Raw genomic sequence first — 17,207 nt, 5'->3', positions numbered from 1 at the left:
CTGCGCCGACGAAATCAAAATATTTTGTGATGATGCAAGAGGATCGTGCCTTGGTTCAAATGATAACGAGCTTCTTGTAATACCCGAGCTATTGTCCCATATTTCTACGATGACAGGAGGCCCTGGGTTTCTTCATTCACATCGCCGACGGCATTGTCACTCACGTCTTTGACCATTTGACTTCGTTCTGGAGGGAAGTTTGACAGGAACAAAACTAGAACAGCAACCAACGCAACAGCCTAGATTGAACTTGAATGTCAGTCATCGACATCTCAAGACTCGAGCATCTGACTTACGGCGTTGCAATAAAAGGTCAAATAGGCTTCCCCTATATCTGAAAAAGCAGAAAATATATAGCCAAATACCCCAAGCGTGGAAAGCATTGCTACATTTTCCACAAGCGTCATGGCTTGCAGTGCATCGGCGCGTTCCGACGGCGAGCACATTTCGGTGATCACGCCTTTGCTGGCTGGAGCCGACCCGGAGGCTAGCGGGAGCAATAGCCCGGCTGTTTCGTATTAGTATTTGGAGCAAGGTCAGGCTGGGGAAAAGGACTTGCCCATGTAGATTTGCCAACTGCTCGAAGCAAAAGCAGTGTAAGCAGTGATCAGCCCATCTGCCACCAGGCTCCATCTCAAGAAGAACAAGTCGAAAGCCTTGCCTGATTTGTCCTCCGCTGATTGCATCGGTGTTGCTGGTTCTTGGGCGGGCATGATGCCTGGTATTGGATCGAATTCTTCTGGAGCAGTGGGTATGACCGGCCCGTCAGGTGGCAAATTCGAGCTCGACATGGATTTTGAATACCATCTTCTGCCCATGGAAATAATTTTTGGAAACAGAAAAATGAGAAACAGGCCACGAATCAAAGCATTGGATGCCATGAGATAGCCGTTGTCGGTGGATCGGAACCCGAATGCTGCTGTAGCATACATCTGGATGAGCAGCGGTGCATATCCCGTTGCGAGAACTCCGAGGAATACACCAAGCGCCAGGAATGTGATTCCAAAATGTTGCACTAATTTACCATTCTCGAGTCGGATCCGCTGGGGCATCAGTACTCTGAATGGCGCAAGCACTGACTTCAGCCCTCCTGTGCTCTGTGACTTGCCGCCTGAAAGTGACTTTGGATCGATGAAAGGTATAAACAGAGCAGAGTATGCGACGGACACGACAAAAAGTATAGTCGAAACTTCAAAAGGCCGCCGGATGCCAAAGGCATCTCCAGTAATCCCACCAAGCAGATATCCTGCTGCCGTGCCAAGCATGACAGCACCTTGAAGCTTTCCAAACATTCCGGTCCTTTCAGCTGGACGAACCACCTCGCCAGCCGCTGTGTTCAAGCAAAGTAAGTGTCCAGCCGACCCCGCCAAGAGGCCGACTATCTGGCTGGACTGTATCGTCATGACGCCCTGCCGAGCCCCAATGGTAACGGCAATGACCTGGATTCCAGTGCGCAGGACCGGGAATGAAGTTTGCAGAATCAGCGCCGTGCGTGGACCCCATTTCTTGACCTGCCAACCTGCGACGAAAAGATTTAAGACGCCAAAGAATATCGTCGTCAATCCAAGCAGTGAAACTTGCGCAGCTGTTGACGCATCAATCTCCTTGCGGCTGCAACGGTTATCGTCTTGGCCCATAAAGGGCTGATGTTGCTTGAAAAACTCTTCACATTCCATAATTCGGATTGCATAAAGAATCCTAGAAAAAAAGGGCAAGAATATCAGAATCTTATAGTGAAAAAGAAAAAAAATCAAATCCAAAGTGGTCTGCTTACGGTACTTGAGTGAAGCTCAATGCTGCAGAAATCAATACACCCGCTACTAGGACCCTATCTGCAGCTGAAAAATAGCTTGATGTTGTCCTGAAACCTGCTCTGCCATTGTCGAGCAATAGTGACTCTTCCGTAAGCGCCATGATTAGGTTGATCAAATAATTTGCCAGATGAGCTGCCCTTCAGCTTTCATAGGTATCATCTAGATGCTGTTTTCTTGGGGCTCAATCGCATAGCTCATGGTCTTGTTTATGATAAATACCAAGCTACAAATAAATGGATAGAGACCGTGTAGCTAAGCGCTAAGCAAAGAGATTATCCATCTCCAACTTTAGACACCCCACCTCCACAACCCACACCCCTCTTTCCTATCTCCGGGTTTCCACTTGCCATGCGCATCTGGTTATCAATTGCCCCGGTCTATGGACTTCCTATCGTCGGTCTTTAGTTGCCGGTAGTGCCCCATGTCCCTTGCGATATGCATGATAAGGAGACTGCTGGAAACAGATACAGCGAAATGTACTACACAGGAACCTTATCTCTACACTGGCCTGATGTCTCGTTGCGGGGATGGACTACTATACTGGCCCAAGACGCATGTAGGGTCAATCAACTGCTGTACATATAGGTGTATGCTGTTAGGCTCATACTGCAACCGTTCTAGACCACCAAGCACAGATCTATAGGTAATTGTTCACGGCAAGGACGAGAAACTATGAGCCCCGAAAAGCAATCGATTTTCAAGACGACTAAAGGTATGTACTTGGGGTGGAACTTTCCGTTCGGACACGACTGATATCCCGTCTAGTGTTGATCTTGGGCGATGAAGCCAAAAGTAAGGAAGAGCGAAAGCTTGTTCAAAAATTGGGTATGGTAACTCTCCTGACATGCGAGTTGTATTGATGATTGACACGTTTCTAGATTTCTTCATCCTGGTCCGTTGATAAGTTGATGCGGAGTGCAATGATTTGAATAGGCACTAACGTCTGTCAAGACATATTGTTGTTTGAGTTTCTTCTTCAACTATCTAGGTCAGCAATTCTTTCTTATCGAATGGGTACGCGACGGTTTTAACCTTTCCCTCGCAGATCGATCCTCGTTTGCCAATGCCTACGTAGCTGGGCTTCAGGAGGCCTTGAGCCTCGAAGGGACAAACTACAATGTACTCCTATCGATGACGACCGCAGGGTAAGCTACCAGACGAGACATTTGATTGCCAATCTGACAGCAGCGATAGCTATACGATCGGCCAGATCCCTCACAGCATTGCCATACAAAAGATTGCTCCGCGCATCTGGTTCCCGAGCATGGTCATCATTTGGGCCGGTCTGACCATGTGCTGCGCTGCATGCAAGACGTACGCTCAACTTTGCGTCGTACGCTTCTTCATGGGCCTCGTTGAAGCCAGCACTTATTGCGGTACCCTCTATGTTATCGGCTCTTGGTAGTAAGTACATGGTGAGCTAGTCAACGCCCGTACCCAGATTAACCATATCAAAGCAAGCCACGCGAGATTGCCAAGCGCACTGCCATTTTCACCGCCTCCGGTCAGGCTGGATCCATGTTTGCTGGCGTGATGATGACTGCCATATACTCTGGCATGAATGGCTATGTATGCAATTCCCGGCGGTTGTGCAAAAATGCACGCTCTGATTAATATTTTTTATAGTCTGGCCTGGCAGGATGGCAGTGGGTCTTTATCATTGACGGCATCATCACTTGCCCTATAGCCATCATGGGCTTCCTCTACTTTCCCGACGTTCCCGAGAACACCAAAGCGCCATACTTGAGCGAGTCGGATAAACAATTGGCTCTCTCTCGACTGCCGCCAAAAAGAGAAGACGGCCACAATATCAATCCATGGTCATTGGCCAAGCGAACGTTTACCTCGCCTGCCTTGTAAGCTTCAACCCGTCTCGTTGGGATGAATATGTTGCGCGTCTAACCCTGTGCATAGCTATATTCTGTCGCTCTTCTCGATGGTTTGCGGCGCCCTCGAAGCATTCTGCGTGCAAGGTTTATACTTGCTATGGCTCAAATACCAATCCACAACGCATGGTTCCTTTAGTCAAGCCCAAATCAACACGTATCCGTTGGGTATTCAAGCCGTCGGCATCGTTTCCAACCTCATGGCTTCTGTATACATTGATGCCACTGGTCGCCGGGTACCCATGGGTATCCTGGCGTGCGGATTACAACTGGCGTCGACCATTATACTAATCATTCCCCACGTCTCCTTTGCAGCCACCATGTTTGCATTTTACTGTGCGGGTACCTCGTACATTGTGAATCCGCTCCTGTTTGGCTGGGCCAACATTATCTGCCAGCGCGGAGGCGACGATGCTCTCCGCTCGGTCATCTTGGCCTCCATGAATGCCGCAAGCCAGATCCTCTACGTCTGGTGGGGAATCGTTTTATATCCTGCTGATGAGGTGCCATACTGGCAAAAAGGCTCGATTGGCATGTTGGTCGTAATCGTCTTGCTGTTGGCACTTTTATGGGCTGTCCATTGGGTAAGTTGGATCTACCAATGTCCCCCACCTGTCTCTCTTCCCCCCCCCCCCCTCTCTATTTTTCTCTCTGTGCTCAACTTCATGTTTGTTAACACCTCTCCTTCTCAGCTCGACGAGTACACATTGGCAAAGTTTCCCGACACTCCCGTGCATGAGTCTGCCGAGTCTGTGGATGGAATTGAAGGAGACTTTTCCGTCAAGGAGAAAGAGAAGGAACTGATCCGGACGGGGGCGCCCGCCAACGGGGCTGGTGCGGAGGTCCCCTGCTAGCGCTATAATATCTGGCGCGAGCGCGTCAAGTGCCCTAGAACAGGGAGAAAAAACCCCGCGACGACAACAAATCAGGGCACCTTCTTAGCGGGCTTGACCATCTGTAAAGTGCTGCGATTGAGATGGGTTACAATGGGGGGTTCTATTTAGCAGAGGCCACTCGTTTTTCCAAGGCCAACGACAAAGCAAATATTAATTGACGTTTCTGGTTCTATTCCAACTTACTAGCTATCAATCACTCAACTTAGATTCCTGTATTTTGTGCAATCTTTTTGGAATCTTATATTAAGTAGGCGTATCATCCCTACTTTCGACTAAACGGGTATTAATGTAATGTCGAAGATGTCGCCTCATGGTTGTACAGTTACCGAAGACACTGGGTGCATGCGGGTTGAAATAAGCCATGATGCTTGTTAAGTCTGTTTAGTGACACAATCTTTCGTAGTTGTAGACCATCTTTAATTTTACTCTTTATTTTTGGATACAGGTCGTATCACCCTGCTAGATCTTGACATCGTAGAGCCAATGGACTTTATTCATGATTATCTTAAGCCCCGCCAGCTGCTAATTCCATTCGCAGTTCCTTTCTGTAGCCAAACCACCAATGCGACTTTTAACAATGCGCCCATCTTTCATCACCAACATCAAGTTTTCGTTGGTCCTATCTAGGCTGGACACGTCCTCTAAAGGATTTTCTTTCAAGAATAAAAGGTCGGCATATGCGCCCTCGATGAGCTCCCCCAATTTACCCTCCATTCCCACCTGCTTGGCCCCATTGATTGTAGCCTGGCGCAAGACGACGGGGCTGGGGAGCAGTTTGGCACGCACCACGAACTCATATGTCTGCATCACCAACGTCGGTCCAGTTGTATCGGTTCCATAGCACACGCATACGCCGGCCTCCTCTGCGTAGCGAATCGCGCGAATGCCTGCATCACCCACAATGGCATTCTTGCGCAATCCCTCTGGCGTCTCAAACTTGTCGTACGGTGGCATAGTCACAAAGGTGTGAAGGGCAAGTGTCGGGGTCAGGAAGACGCCTTTTTCAGCCATGATTTGGGCAGTCTCGGGGTCGAGCATATTTCCATGTTCGATACCCCCGACGCCACCGGCAATCGCATGGCGAATACCCTCGGCCGTGTAACAGTGCGCCGTGACCAGAGTTCCTCCCATGTTTTTCGTCACTGTAGTGATGGCTTGAAGCTCCTCAACAGTAAACTGCAGCGACTCGAGTTTGTCCGTGGCGGACGCGATGCCGCCAGATGTGCATACCTTGATGTGATTTGCGCCTTTTCTCATATTGTCTCTGGCAGCTCTCAGGCAATCGGGTACGCCGTCGCACAAGCGGCCCAGCGCGGAAGAAGCAATTCCGGAACCCTGGCAACAATGTCCGTCTGTCCAGACCTCAGTGTCGTCGCCGTGCCCGCCTGTTTGAGACAGCATCCGTCCTCCCTGAAAGACGCGAGGACCGGGAATCAGAAATTCTTCAGTCGCTTTGGCGTGCGCAATGGTGGCGCCACCCGTGTCCCGTACCGTGGTGAATCCATTCGAAAGTATGCCCCTCAGCGTCCCTGCCGACCTGAAAATCGCCGTCTCATGTGGGAATGTGAATGCGCCATGAAGAGTCTGAAACATGTCAGTCCATACCTGCAAGATTGGTACTAACAGAGAATAACAGGTTTACTGACAGCGCTTCCATGAACAGCCATTAAATGCACATGACCTACGAATTCTGTCAGTATTATATGTCCGCACTAAGGTGAGCAATTCGCTCCTCACAATCAATCAGACCAGGACAGACAAAGTAACCGCTTGCATCGATCTTCTCAACTTTCTTTCCAGCATGATAGACCTCAGAAGACATATCTCTGGCGGTTGTCGGCGAGACACGGATAACTTTGCCTCCTGCGAGCTGCAATGTCATGTTTGGGCGTACCACGCCTGCTCGAGGGTCAACTAATTTGGCATTGGTCAGAAGATAGGCCTTCTGCGGCCCCGGTAGCCACGGCCTTTCTGAAATATCGTACTGGGGATCTGGCGGGTAGACGGCGGCCGTCAGATCAGCAAACGACTTGACGTCCCCTCGTCCCATCTGAGACGCTGAATGAATATTAGAACCGACTTCATGGTTTTCGGGTTCATCAATGTTGATAAACTCGAAGCCAAAAACATCATTAGACGAGGATTGGCCGTGCTTTGGTGAGGACATGCTTCTCATTCTGAGGTTCATTGGTGCATATGACGCAGAAGACAATAAAGTTGTTCGATCTACCTATAAGATTTTCATTTGACATAATACGATAGATTGCACTATTTCAAGCTGAAGCAACAGGTACCAAGGACTCAGAAACAGACTTGGCACGATGAGCATGGATCACTCCGCAATATGCATGTTGGGGGCTTGGCGTTGGAAGAAGTCAACGATAAGGCCGGCCGGAGCCCGGGCCGGATGCTGGGTGGCGGGGAGCGGTAGTATTGGGCCTCTGCTTCCTACGCGGGGAGACATGGTCATGTCCTATTGAACTACGACCACTTCGGTGACCTCAGAGCCGGTGATTAAATAAACGTTGGCGACCGGTGATTTACCTGGTCTTGGCCATGCCATGTAGTGGTATTGTGTCGCCGGTACTCACAACCGTGGTGTCACCAATGATAACATATGAGTCTAGATCTCCGGACCCCCCAGTCTCACCCCGCCTTATCAGCAGAACGCTTTGCTAGGAATGGTCCAGGGAGTGAACAATGCTAGTTACACGCCACAACACTTAAGCATCCTGGCCTTCGTTTTGCTTCATGGTGATGACTTTTTGCGTCGAATAGTCGTTGCGATTTGAGTACCTACCTAGATTGTGCTTATTACACGTAGTACGATGAAAATGCTGCCACAAAAGACGTTGATACCTGCAAGACAACGAGATGGTGGTACTGAATCAAGTCAAAGCTCAATAGTTCTATCACACTTCTGGAAGAACATTTCGTACATTTTAGCCGTGGTGGGCCTCGCACATCTGCTCAATGGAATCTGGCAAACAACAAGAGTGGTTTTCACACCCAAGAACACGGATGAGAGAATTTCGCATTCAGATCCATATCCTGACACAGACTATCCGCTCAGGCCTGCAACCGAGCCTTGGGATATTTCTCAATCGTACGAATATTCAAGAAACTTCACAAAGACTGTTTCGAATGGAACTTGGCTCCGCATCACCACTCATCCGATCAAAGATGAAATTGTTTTCGACATGCTCGGAGATTTATACTGCATGTCATCTGGTGAAACTTCGACGACGTACTCGGCACGAAAGGCGCATGCATTTCTCACCGGAGTTCCTTTTGACAAGGAAGCGGAATTCTCATCTGACGGCACGCAACTTGTATTTATATCAGATGCGGGATTTGGTGTTGACAATATCTGGACGCTGCCCTACACTTCTTGCGACGAGATGGCCCAGGTTGCATCGGATGAGACGAGAAAGTTTACCGTTCAGCAGACCAACTCGACCTTCAGGTTCTTTTCAAGTCCGGCGTTTCACCCTACGGAGCCCAAGATTATTGCTACGAAATGGTACTTGACTGGTCGACCTAATGGGGCCGGCGAGATATGGGAAATTCCTTTGCTCCAACGGACTCCGGAGATACTTCCAAATCATGGCGGCAAGAGACTCATTGCTCGACAGATTCCAGCCTCCTGGCCGCGAGAGAAGTATTTCGAAAGTCAACTTGGAGCTGAGCAAGCGAGGTACTCTGCAGACGGGAGTGCAGTCGTCTTTACTCGCAACTCAAAAGATAAGCAATCTGGGAAATTCTCATACAACAAGGACGTTCATGCCGGTATCAATGCCGTTTATTCCCTGGATCTCTCCAATAGTCATGTCACGGAGCTCGTGGCAGCCGCAGCGAGCGCTCCAAACCAGCCTGCCAGTCCCGGCGGTGCAAGCATGCCACGACTCTCTCATGACGGCAAGACCTTGGCTTTTGTGCGTCGCGTCGACGACAAGAGCGTTTTGGTTTTGAAACATATGGAGAGCGGCACCATTCACTATGCTTGGGATGGATTGACGTACGATCTCAGCATGATCCCGGCATTTATGGGAGCTTACCCGAATTTTGGCTGGGTTGCGAATGATACAGCGCTGGTCATATGGGCCCAAGGCCTCATTTGGCGGGTTCCCGTCGCACTTGACGCCCTGGGCGAGCGAGTTGGAAACGGCGCACCATTTGCTTTACCATTCGAAGCGTCTATTGAGCTTGAGCTTGGTCGGACCAGGTACTCTACCAGAGACATCCGGGAGGCTGAACTAGCTCAGACTGGGACAGTCACGTCGCTACACGGACTTCGAAGTAACGAGGCTGGCGATTCTGTCGTGTTCGAGGCCGCAGGAGATAATTATATGGCATCTCTCGACAGCCAATCAGATCGTCCCACTATCACAGCTCTGGAAAAGCCTAATAAGCATACCTCTTGTTATGCACCCTCTTTTGTACATGGCAGTCCATTCCTACTGCAGGCCTGCTGGAATGCACGAAATCTGACCAGTTTCCATTTGTTACACCACTTGAAAGGTTCTATTATCAAGGTTCACGGACTGCCAAGAGGGAGATATGTATCACCCGTCAGCAATGGCCTTTACATTGCTTACGTGCGTACGGGAAAGGATTACATGTTTGGCGACGTGGAAGAAACCTTTGGCGATGGAGTTTGGATTGGTCGCCTAACACTCCCTGGTGAGACCCTGGCGCGTCCCACCATATCAGACCTGGAGCATATTTCTTCGATTCAAACCAGCCATGAAACGAAGCTGGACATTTCGATGATCAATGGACAACCTACCTTGATTGTACAGAACCCAAACAAAATTGTCCTGCATGGAATACAAACCGGTGTAGAAAGTGTTCTGGTTACAGGGAGAACAACGGTTGAGATGACCGCCTTGCCTGCTACCAAGCAGCACCTGGTCGCCTTTCGAGATTTCCAGCATGTGTGGTTCTCATATGATGGCAATATGCGTTCTCGTGCTATATGGAGCAAACCTGGAGACGTTGATACTCCCAGTGGCCTGGTGCGATTGACAGAGACTGGTGGTCATGATGTGACGATCAGTGGGGACGGGAGAAGGATATTCTGGCTCAATGGCCCCACGCTCGAGTATGTGGACGTTGACAATGTTGCAACAGCATGTAGGATGGCTCCTTCGGAGTTGCGTGACTGTGGTGCATGCAGTCGACCCTGGGTACGCAAACACCATCTGAATATTCGATATCAGACGACCACTGGCGCGCAGGCCATATCGACTCAGGGACGAGCGTTTGCCATTGTCAATGCAACAGTTATTAGCATGAGTACAACGTTCCCAATGATTTTGAAGAATGCAACCATTATTATTCAAGCTGGGCAGATCATCGATGTAGGAGAGAGTATACACACGAGTCTTCCTAAGGAGACAGACTTGCACGATGCAGAAGGTGGCGCGGTTCTGCCCGGCTTCATTGACATGCATGGACATTGGGGTGGCTTCCTTTCACCCTATCCGCAGCCATCATGGGAGATGGAGACATTCCTTGGGTACGGTGTAACAACCATACACAACCCATCGTCCAAAAATGTCAATGGCATGGTCGAGCGTCATCTGATAGAGAAGGGGCGCATGTATGGTCCGCGCGTCTTCCATACGGGCGACGTACTATACGGCTCTACTCAACCGTCCGTTTATACCGAGATCAATTCAAGGTCCGACGCCCGAGATGCTCTCATGCGTGTCAAAGCCGAAGGCGGCAGTTCTTCATTTTCTGTCAAGAACTACCAAATTGCCCCTCGTTCAGCCCGTCAGAGACTTTTGTTCGAAGCAGCTGATCTGGACATGCTGGTGTTGCCCGAGGGCGGCTGGTCTCTCGACTGGGACCTGACGTATTTCATTGACGGCTACACCACGCTCGAGCATCCCGTGCCGGTGCCAGAGCTCTACGACGACGTGATTTCGCTGATTGCAGCCAGTGGAAGTTCCTATACCCCGCTTGCCGTCATGAATTATGGTGGCATCTTTGGGCAGCATTGGGTTCATCAGAACCATGATATTCAACAGGACAAGAAGCTTAGGAATTATGTCAAACATGACATACTTGAGTCTTTGACTGAAGTGAAGAAGGCCCCAATGAGCTCATACCAGTTCTTCAACACCACCAAGTCGACAGCCGAGGTCGCCCGCCGTGGTGTTCGGACAAATGTCGGTTCCCACGGCGAACAGCCGATTGGATATTTGTTTCACTCGGAGATGCACATGATGGCACTTGGTGGCCAGAAGCCATACGACGTCTTGCGTCACGCCACAATGGGTGGCGCAATATCGTTGGGGCTACAAGCGGCCATTGGATCAATTGAGCCGGGAAAGCTGGCAGACTTGGTGATATATCCAGCTGGCGTGTCTACAGTAGAAGCAGTTTTTAACTCGAGCATGCACATGAAAAACGTGATGAGCAGAGGGACCCTTTTTGCCGTCGAAGAGGGGCTAGTGGAAATATGGCCGAGAAAGGGCAGACGACAGACAAGGACAAGACTCAATCCGGACAATGACCTGTAGTCTACCTATCATATATAATAGCATGAGAATAGGTATCTAAGACTTTAGGATTCTTTGCAAGAGATCGAAAGATGGCTTGAAGACCTGTTTTCAATCTACATGGGCACTTTAGGAGCCATGCGCTTCCAAAAGTCGCATCTATTGCCTCTGCCTCCCTCCCAAGTCCTGGCATTGACTTCACGAAAGTCGTTTCTCAGACCTGGATCATGGTAATCGGAAATATTCCCCCGCGGCGAAGCATCACTTGAGAGCACGCCGCCAGTCTGATTATACACGACCATGCGATCGTGTCCCCAGACTGGCCAGTGTGATAGGACATCGGATCCAGAGTTATTGGCAACAGCACTAGGGATATTGGGAGACCCTGTGGTGATGAAAGCGCCCCAGATCGCTCGCAATGCTCGAACAAATGCCGGACCTTGCGATGGCGAAGGCTTATTAAAGTATACCATGGCATCGAATGAATGGAGCGCGAGTTGGTTGGCATAGGTGTGGAGGTAGGACGTCTTGGCGTAATTATCCGTGTACGCTGTAGCGAGCCAGTAGGAAGGGCACGCAAAGTTTGCCTCGGAGAAAATGGCATAGGCACGCTGCTGATTGCCGACCGCATATGGGGAAACCTCGACTGCTGTAGGACCACTGTCTCCTGCTGTAGCAAAGCGAGGGTTTGACGCGTTTCTGCTACAGCTAGTAAGGGGATATGTCTCCAAAAGTGCAGAGATGTCTTCATCGTCGAACCACTGAAATCTTATTCGTATAAAGTCGACCAGGTCAGCTTCTGTAGTGATGTTTGCAGGCACAAAACCAGGTGCCTCGTCAGCGTTGTGGTTGGTCAACATGAACTGCCCATTGACTGCTTTCTTCTCGACCAGTTGGACGGAGGGAGGCCCCGGGATGAGATTCCCGTCTGTCACAGGTGCAAAGCCAAACGTCCCGTTGACTGCAGCAGCTGTGACATTATCGTTGGCTTCCCGGAGGACCTCCATATCCTGCGTACGCAAGCAAGCCATCTTATCTTTAGCATCCCCACAACCACTAAATTGTGCAAATTGGTCATACAGGAAGGTCGGGTAGTCGTCATTGTACCTTGGAATGATTAGCGATACCACAGCACTACATTAATATTCGTAATTTGATAGGTTAAACATACTTGTACTGCTTTGGTAGATAGGGTGAAGCTGCTATAACCTTGTGTGGGGCAGTAATACGTCAGGCCATATTGGTTATCTCAGTAGATAGAGAAAGATGGACGCACCTTTTGGAACAGTCTGTCGCCATCAGCACCACCGTACGCCATTGCATGAAGCATGACTGACCCTCCCCCTGCAGAGTCCCCATAGATGGTCACGTTGGAACAGTCTCCCCCAAATAGGTGGACGTATTTCTGCACCCATTCCAGCGCTAGCCTTTGATCCAGAATACCTGCATTTAGGTCTCCGTTTTGCTTGACATCCTCTGAAGAAAGAAAGCCATAAGCGCCAACCTCAAACAAGTTAGGTAAATTTTCACATAGATTGTCAGATATTCTTACTCGGTAGTTGAATGAGACGGCCATGAACTCCCCGTCGTGGCTGTTTAGAAGCAGAGACAAGTCTGGGTTACCATCTCCGAGCAAATAACCTCCTCCATGGACGTAAAAAAAAACCGGAAGGTTGTTAGCTTCCTCGGGCGCGTATACGTTTAGAAACAAGCAGTCTTGATCCGTCTCCTCGGGGCTGTTGCCGAGTCTCTGAGAGACAGTATAGGCTTGAACGCACGCAGTTCCATAGCTATCTGCTGATATCGTCAAGTTCGTCTTTTCGGGCTCAATTGGAGCCCTGAAGCTGAGATCTCCAATAGGAGGCGCAGCATAGCGCATACTTGAAAGTAATTAGCAATCATCCCCGCTTCATCTCGATTGCCTTACCCTTTCCATGTATTCAAACCTGTAGTCTCGTTGTGAATCCCCACGTATTTGGCGTATCCAAGATCGACGGTCAGACTTGGGTATTCAGCGTGCGCAAGTGTGGCGAGGCCGAGTGCTAGCCAAGTCTGTAGCTGCATGTTGACAGAGTCGTAACAAAAGTTGTGCGCTAACTTTGATGATTCTAAATCCCCAAGGTATCAAGAAATTCAATTGATGTAAATATAAATATGCGGTTAGCTGGGTCCTTTCCTCATAGTTACACATTCCCCTCAATGCTGGACATCACCCGCCTCCTCGCCACCACTAAACCATTGATACGAAGCAACATGCATCCCGTCCGGGATTATGCACTGCACGAATTTATACTCTTCTGTTGTGATACATCAGGTGCGCTAAAATGGGGTCGCGTCAAAGAATTATACTACCTTTTTCTTTCCTCGAGGATTCCCACCCATGTTCTATCAGCATCGGACAAGGATGTGATTCGCGGTAATCCCAGCAATGGCGTAGGACTTGCCCCGTAGCCTCGGAACAGCTGTGCCAGAACAGTGTGCGTGCGGGGCCTTGATGCGATATCGACTATTCGTTTTTTTCTGTTTTCTATAGCACCCCGCAATCTTCGTGCAGCACGTGGCAAGCCGTGGGGTAAGACTGTGCCAAGTCTACAGGCACCATGTTGAGGCTGATTCTCTGCACAAGTAGACATGATTCGACGGTGATTTTCCAGAAGTCACTCCGGATTATGCACCTCCTCGGACTCTAGAAATTGTGCGGCCGTAAGTTTGTGACGGCATTGGCGGTGAAGGAGCCAGCCCGTCTGATCAGGCTGTCCTGTCGGCTTTCATGCAGGCTTTGTCCTTGCATTTCAGACAATTTCCTACTATTTGCTCCTAAGCCTTCTTCCTAGAGGACGTGGCGGTAGGAAAGGTCCGCAATGACAATCACTTTTTCCTAGTAAGAGAACCAAAGTCTCGCATCACGGTTTGATCTTCCAGTCCAGCTTGCCGTGCTTGAAAGGCAAGATATGTGCCTTCGATGCGCCGTGCAAGGACAATAGAATGCCGAGTGCCGGGCTTGGCCAGCGCCCACAGACTCTTGTATATACCCTGCAGTGGGTATGCCCCTATCCCAATGCTTGCTAGAAACAATAGTCAATATTTACGCCTGTACAAGCTGATCAAGTATACGGGGAAGAATCTGACCTGTGAACAATTTGCTGGAAAGTCCGCCAAGGCCTTTGGCAACACCCTTCAGCCCACCGATGGCCCCTTCTTGCTGGGCACCTCTGTATGGTAGCACAAAGATTCCTGCAACGCCATCGACGATCCCGTAAACCAAGATTTTGGCGCCGGCGGCGGTTCCCGATTTCCAATCCCGGATCGTGCCAATGTCGCGCACATCCTCACCCCAAAGCCTAGGAATATTTCGGCAACCTTCCGTGAAAGCATACGGAATGGCGACAAGACTTCCCGAATAAGACTTGAACAAGTCCACAGCAGCCGATGCTGATGCGGCAGTCATCTGCTTTGTGGTACTCATACAGTCTCGTGCCTTGCCTTCCTTCGCATGATCAGCAGTACTTGGTGGACCATCTCGACTGTACCTGATGCCCTCTCTTTCTTGATGCGGCAATTGTTCTTCTACAGATTGAGATGAATCCTTTGAGCGGTCTTTGAAGACCTTGGCTGGTTTCACCACAACATCTGCGGCTGCGGCCATGATATCTCGACTGGTACTAATCGCCGCCGATACTGTTCCAGTAACGGGATCCCATCTGCGGGACTCGATTATAATTGGACGAATCTCGTTTCTATCCCAAAAAGAAGAAGAGTTAGCACGAATATAACAATCCAACCGCTAATGCAAATCTCACACATACATTTTCAATCGTTTATGGTCGATGTGCAAGTGGCTTGCTAAAATCTCTGCAGCAACCTTGGATAACCTGAACGTCCTGCCTGACTTTCGGTAAGACCACGCTGCAGCGTGGCCTTTGATAATATCGCACTCGAGTGTACGTTCGGGCAGGTTGGCATGAAAGGAAGCCACTGCCGCCTTGACTCCCGACTCGCTTCGCATCCTCCTCGCTATCCCTTGTGCTGCGGTCTGTGCTTCTGTTGATAGGCAAAGCCTAATTGCTGCTTCAAGGTTATCTACCGTGAGGAACTTTTGGGGAATGGGCTTTGGTCCAGCCCCGGCGGCGGCAACCATCTCACCCCAAAAAGGCTGACTGTCATCAAGGTCAAGTGTCAGCAACAGAATATTTTCCATCAGAGAAGACAGGAAGCATACTCTCCAAAGAACGGCACAATGGTCGTTGGTCGTCCATTCAAGAGACCACATGCTGTTGTACCTGCTCCACCATGGTGAATGACAGCAGCTACATGCTGAAATAACCATTCGTGAGGGCAGTCTCCCAGGTACATGACATTTTCTGTTGCCGCCCCACCGAGATTACTCCAGCCTCTGGAGATCAAGGCTCGGACACCGCATCGTTGGATTGCCTCGAGGATTCGGCTAGTCATACCCTCAGGATCATCAAGTACGATGCTCCCGAAGCCAATATATATCGGTGGAGGTCCGCCTTGAATGAATTCGACTAGTTCCGGTGGCGGGGAGTAGCTGGGAGGCTCGCGAAAGAAAAAGCCGCACACATCTATATCTTCATTAGAAATGTCAAAATGCAGAAACAAGTACTTCTTACCAATATGCGGACCCCAATCGCTTGGTTTTGGGACCAAGGCAGGAGACCAACAATACGTGAATGGAATCTTTAGTGTCTCTGCCAGGTTAGGTCCATCTGAGAATGCTATTGGCTCCAGATCCAACTTGTCTCTCCATTCGTTGATAACATCCCCAAGGCTGAAGGTTGCAATTGTCAGCTATGCAGCAATGCTAGGGCCGTAGGAGACGATGTTTTCTTACCCTTGCCATGTTAGGAATTCTACCACAGAATATGAAAGCGCATTGGCCGTCCGAGGCTCCGCGCCGGAAGTGGAGGCATTCTTTAGATTGGCCAATGGATGCGGAAAGGCTCGCGTGGTCGACCAGGGCATCGTGAACATGAGGTGAACTGGAATGCTCAATGCTTGTGCACAATGAATGTGGGCGAAGCTTGGGGGGTTGGCAATAATGGCGTCCGCCACAAAAGGAACCGAGGAAATCGGGTCCGGCTCGATACACGACAACCAACAGCCGTTCAACATTTCCTCCATCATTTTTCGTTTCTTTTGGATGTCGCCGGCCCGAAGGCTCTTCATGCTGGGAATCAATGCCGGATTCCGCACCATGTATGCCATTAGTTCGGCCGGATCACCGCCGATGGGAAAGAATTCGAGCCCGGATTCACGCACAAATGCAGCGAATACATCGTGGGTGGCTAGCCGTACGCGATGCCCATGCTTTTGAAGTTCATTGCCCAGAGCAATAAACGGTTGCACGTCGCCACGACTGCCGACGACTTGGATAACGATGTTGAGTCTGACGGGGAATTTGGTCGTTTCGGCTTGTTGGTAGGGCGAGTATGGGGGTAATGAGGATATGGGTCGGTCCTGAAACTCTTCGAGAGCAGGCTTTGACTTTCGTCGAACGTACGATAGGTATTTGACGACCGAAGAGTTGAGGTCAACGTCAAGACGTCCGTCATCTGCATTACATTAGAATTGGCCGCTTGTGCAGCCAGGTAGTAGGCAAGGTAGACGCGCACCTTTGAGCACCGGATTCTTTTGGTCCAGTTCAGTAGGCGGCGGGACTGCGTAACTCAGAGGTATACTGGAAGATTGATTCCGACCATGATTAGACATCCTTAGGGTGGCGAGGCTAGGTGTATCTTGTAGTCTGTCAAATGGATATTGCAGGTTGTATGCCGCGCGTCTAGGAGTCTTGCTTCTGATGGCCGGTTTGCGTGTGTGAGAGGCTCCTATAGATATGTTCTATCGTTTCGATCACTGTGGGTATCAAAGGCGAATTAAGAAAGTTGGTAAAGGGTACGAAACCAAGTAATTTGTATCCGCGGATGAAAATTGTCATGAAGAATCATCGGGCAGTACTGCCAGACACCGTTGCTATGACAGGGAGAGAGTCTTTTGATGAGCCACAAAGTACCTACCGCCTTATTTTAGGTGCTTGGGTAAGGATCTGCAAAGCCCTTTGGTCCCCACTCAAGGCTGACT

The 17,207-nt window shown here is 49.8% G+C and overlaps 6 protein-coding genes across 6 annotated transcripts; 2 read left to right on the top strand and 4 right to left on the bottom strand.

Moving 5' to 3' along the window:
- Positions 1-104: 104 nt before the first annotated feature.
- Positions 105-1,914, bottom strand: PFICI_00093 (uncharacterized protein; the record flags this gene model as incomplete). The annotated part of the gene is made up of 5 exons (XM_007828674.1): positions 105-239; positions 297-328; positions 366-508; positions 556-1,698; positions 1,775-1,914. 5 exons carry the CDS (start codon positions 1,912-1,914, stop codon positions 105-107), a joined length of 1,593 nt encoding a protein of 530 aa, XP_007826865.1.
- Positions 1,915-2,486: 572 nt separating this feature from the next.
- Positions 2,487-4,554, top strand: PFICI_00092 (uncharacterized protein; the record flags this gene model as incomplete). Its single annotated transcript, XM_007828673.1, has 10 exons — positions 2,487-2,526; positions 2,580-2,639; positions 2,693-2,706; positions 2,766-2,802; positions 2,860-2,959; positions 3,009-3,218; positions 3,272-3,383; positions 3,441-3,670; positions 3,729-4,284; positions 4,393-4,554. 10 exons carry the CDS (start codon positions 2,487-2,489, stop codon positions 4,552-4,554), a joined length of 1,521 nt encoding a protein of 506 aa, XP_007826864.1.
- A 564-nt stretch (positions 4,555-5,118) lies between these two features.
- On the bottom strand, positions 5,119-6,772 carry PFICI_00091 (uncharacterized protein; the record flags this gene model as incomplete). The annotated part of the gene is made up of 3 exons (XM_007828672.1): positions 5,119-6,180; positions 6,243-6,277; positions 6,334-6,772. The coding sequence occupies 3 exons, from the start codon at positions 6,770-6,772 to the stop codon at positions 5,119-5,121; spliced, it is 1,536 nt and encodes a 511-aa protein (XP_007826863.1).
- A 658-nt stretch (positions 6,773-7,430) lies between these two features.
- On the top strand, positions 7,431-11,129 carry PFICI_00090 (uncharacterized protein; the record flags this gene model as incomplete). The annotated part of the gene is made up of 1 exon (XM_007828671.1): positions 7,431-11,129. The coding sequence occupies one exon, from the start codon at positions 7,431-7,433 to the stop codon at positions 11,127-11,129; it is 3,699 nt and encodes a 1,232-aa protein (XP_007826862.1).
- Positions 11,130-11,224: 95 nt separating this feature from the next.
- PFICI_00089 (uncharacterized protein) lies at positions 11,225-13,172 on the bottom strand (the record flags this gene model as incomplete). Its single annotated transcript, XM_007828670.1, has 5 exons — positions 11,225-12,215; positions 12,280-12,317; positions 12,385-12,612; positions 12,661-12,988; positions 13,036-13,172. The coding sequence occupies 5 exons, from the start codon at positions 13,170-13,172 to the stop codon at positions 11,225-11,227; spliced, it is 1,722 nt and encodes a 573-aa protein (XP_007826861.1).
- An 804-nt stretch (positions 13,173-13,976) lies between these two features.
- PFICI_00088 (uncharacterized protein) lies at positions 13,977-16,838 on the bottom strand (the record flags this gene model as incomplete). Its single annotated transcript, XM_007828669.1, has 7 exons — positions 13,977-14,173; positions 14,238-14,845; positions 14,915-15,265; positions 15,328-15,697; positions 15,740-15,897; positions 15,961-16,681; positions 16,742-16,838. The coding sequence occupies 7 exons, from the start codon at positions 16,836-16,838 to the stop codon at positions 13,977-13,979; spliced, it is 2,502 nt and encodes an 833-aa protein (XP_007826860.1).
- Between the last annotated feature and the right edge of the window lie 369 nt (positions 16,839-17,207).

This window comes from Pestalotiopsis fici, assembly GCF_000516985.1.
Source record: "Pestalotiopsis fici W106-1 unplaced genomic scaffold PFICI_Scf_1, whole genome shotgun sequence".
NCBI classification, from domain to species: domain Eukaryota; kingdom Fungi; phylum Ascomycota; class Sordariomycetes; order Amphisphaeriales; family Sporocadaceae; genus Pestalotiopsis; species Pestalotiopsis fici.
Note: the sequence above shows the minus strand (reverse complement) of the source record. Positions and strands in the feature narration are given on the sequence as shown.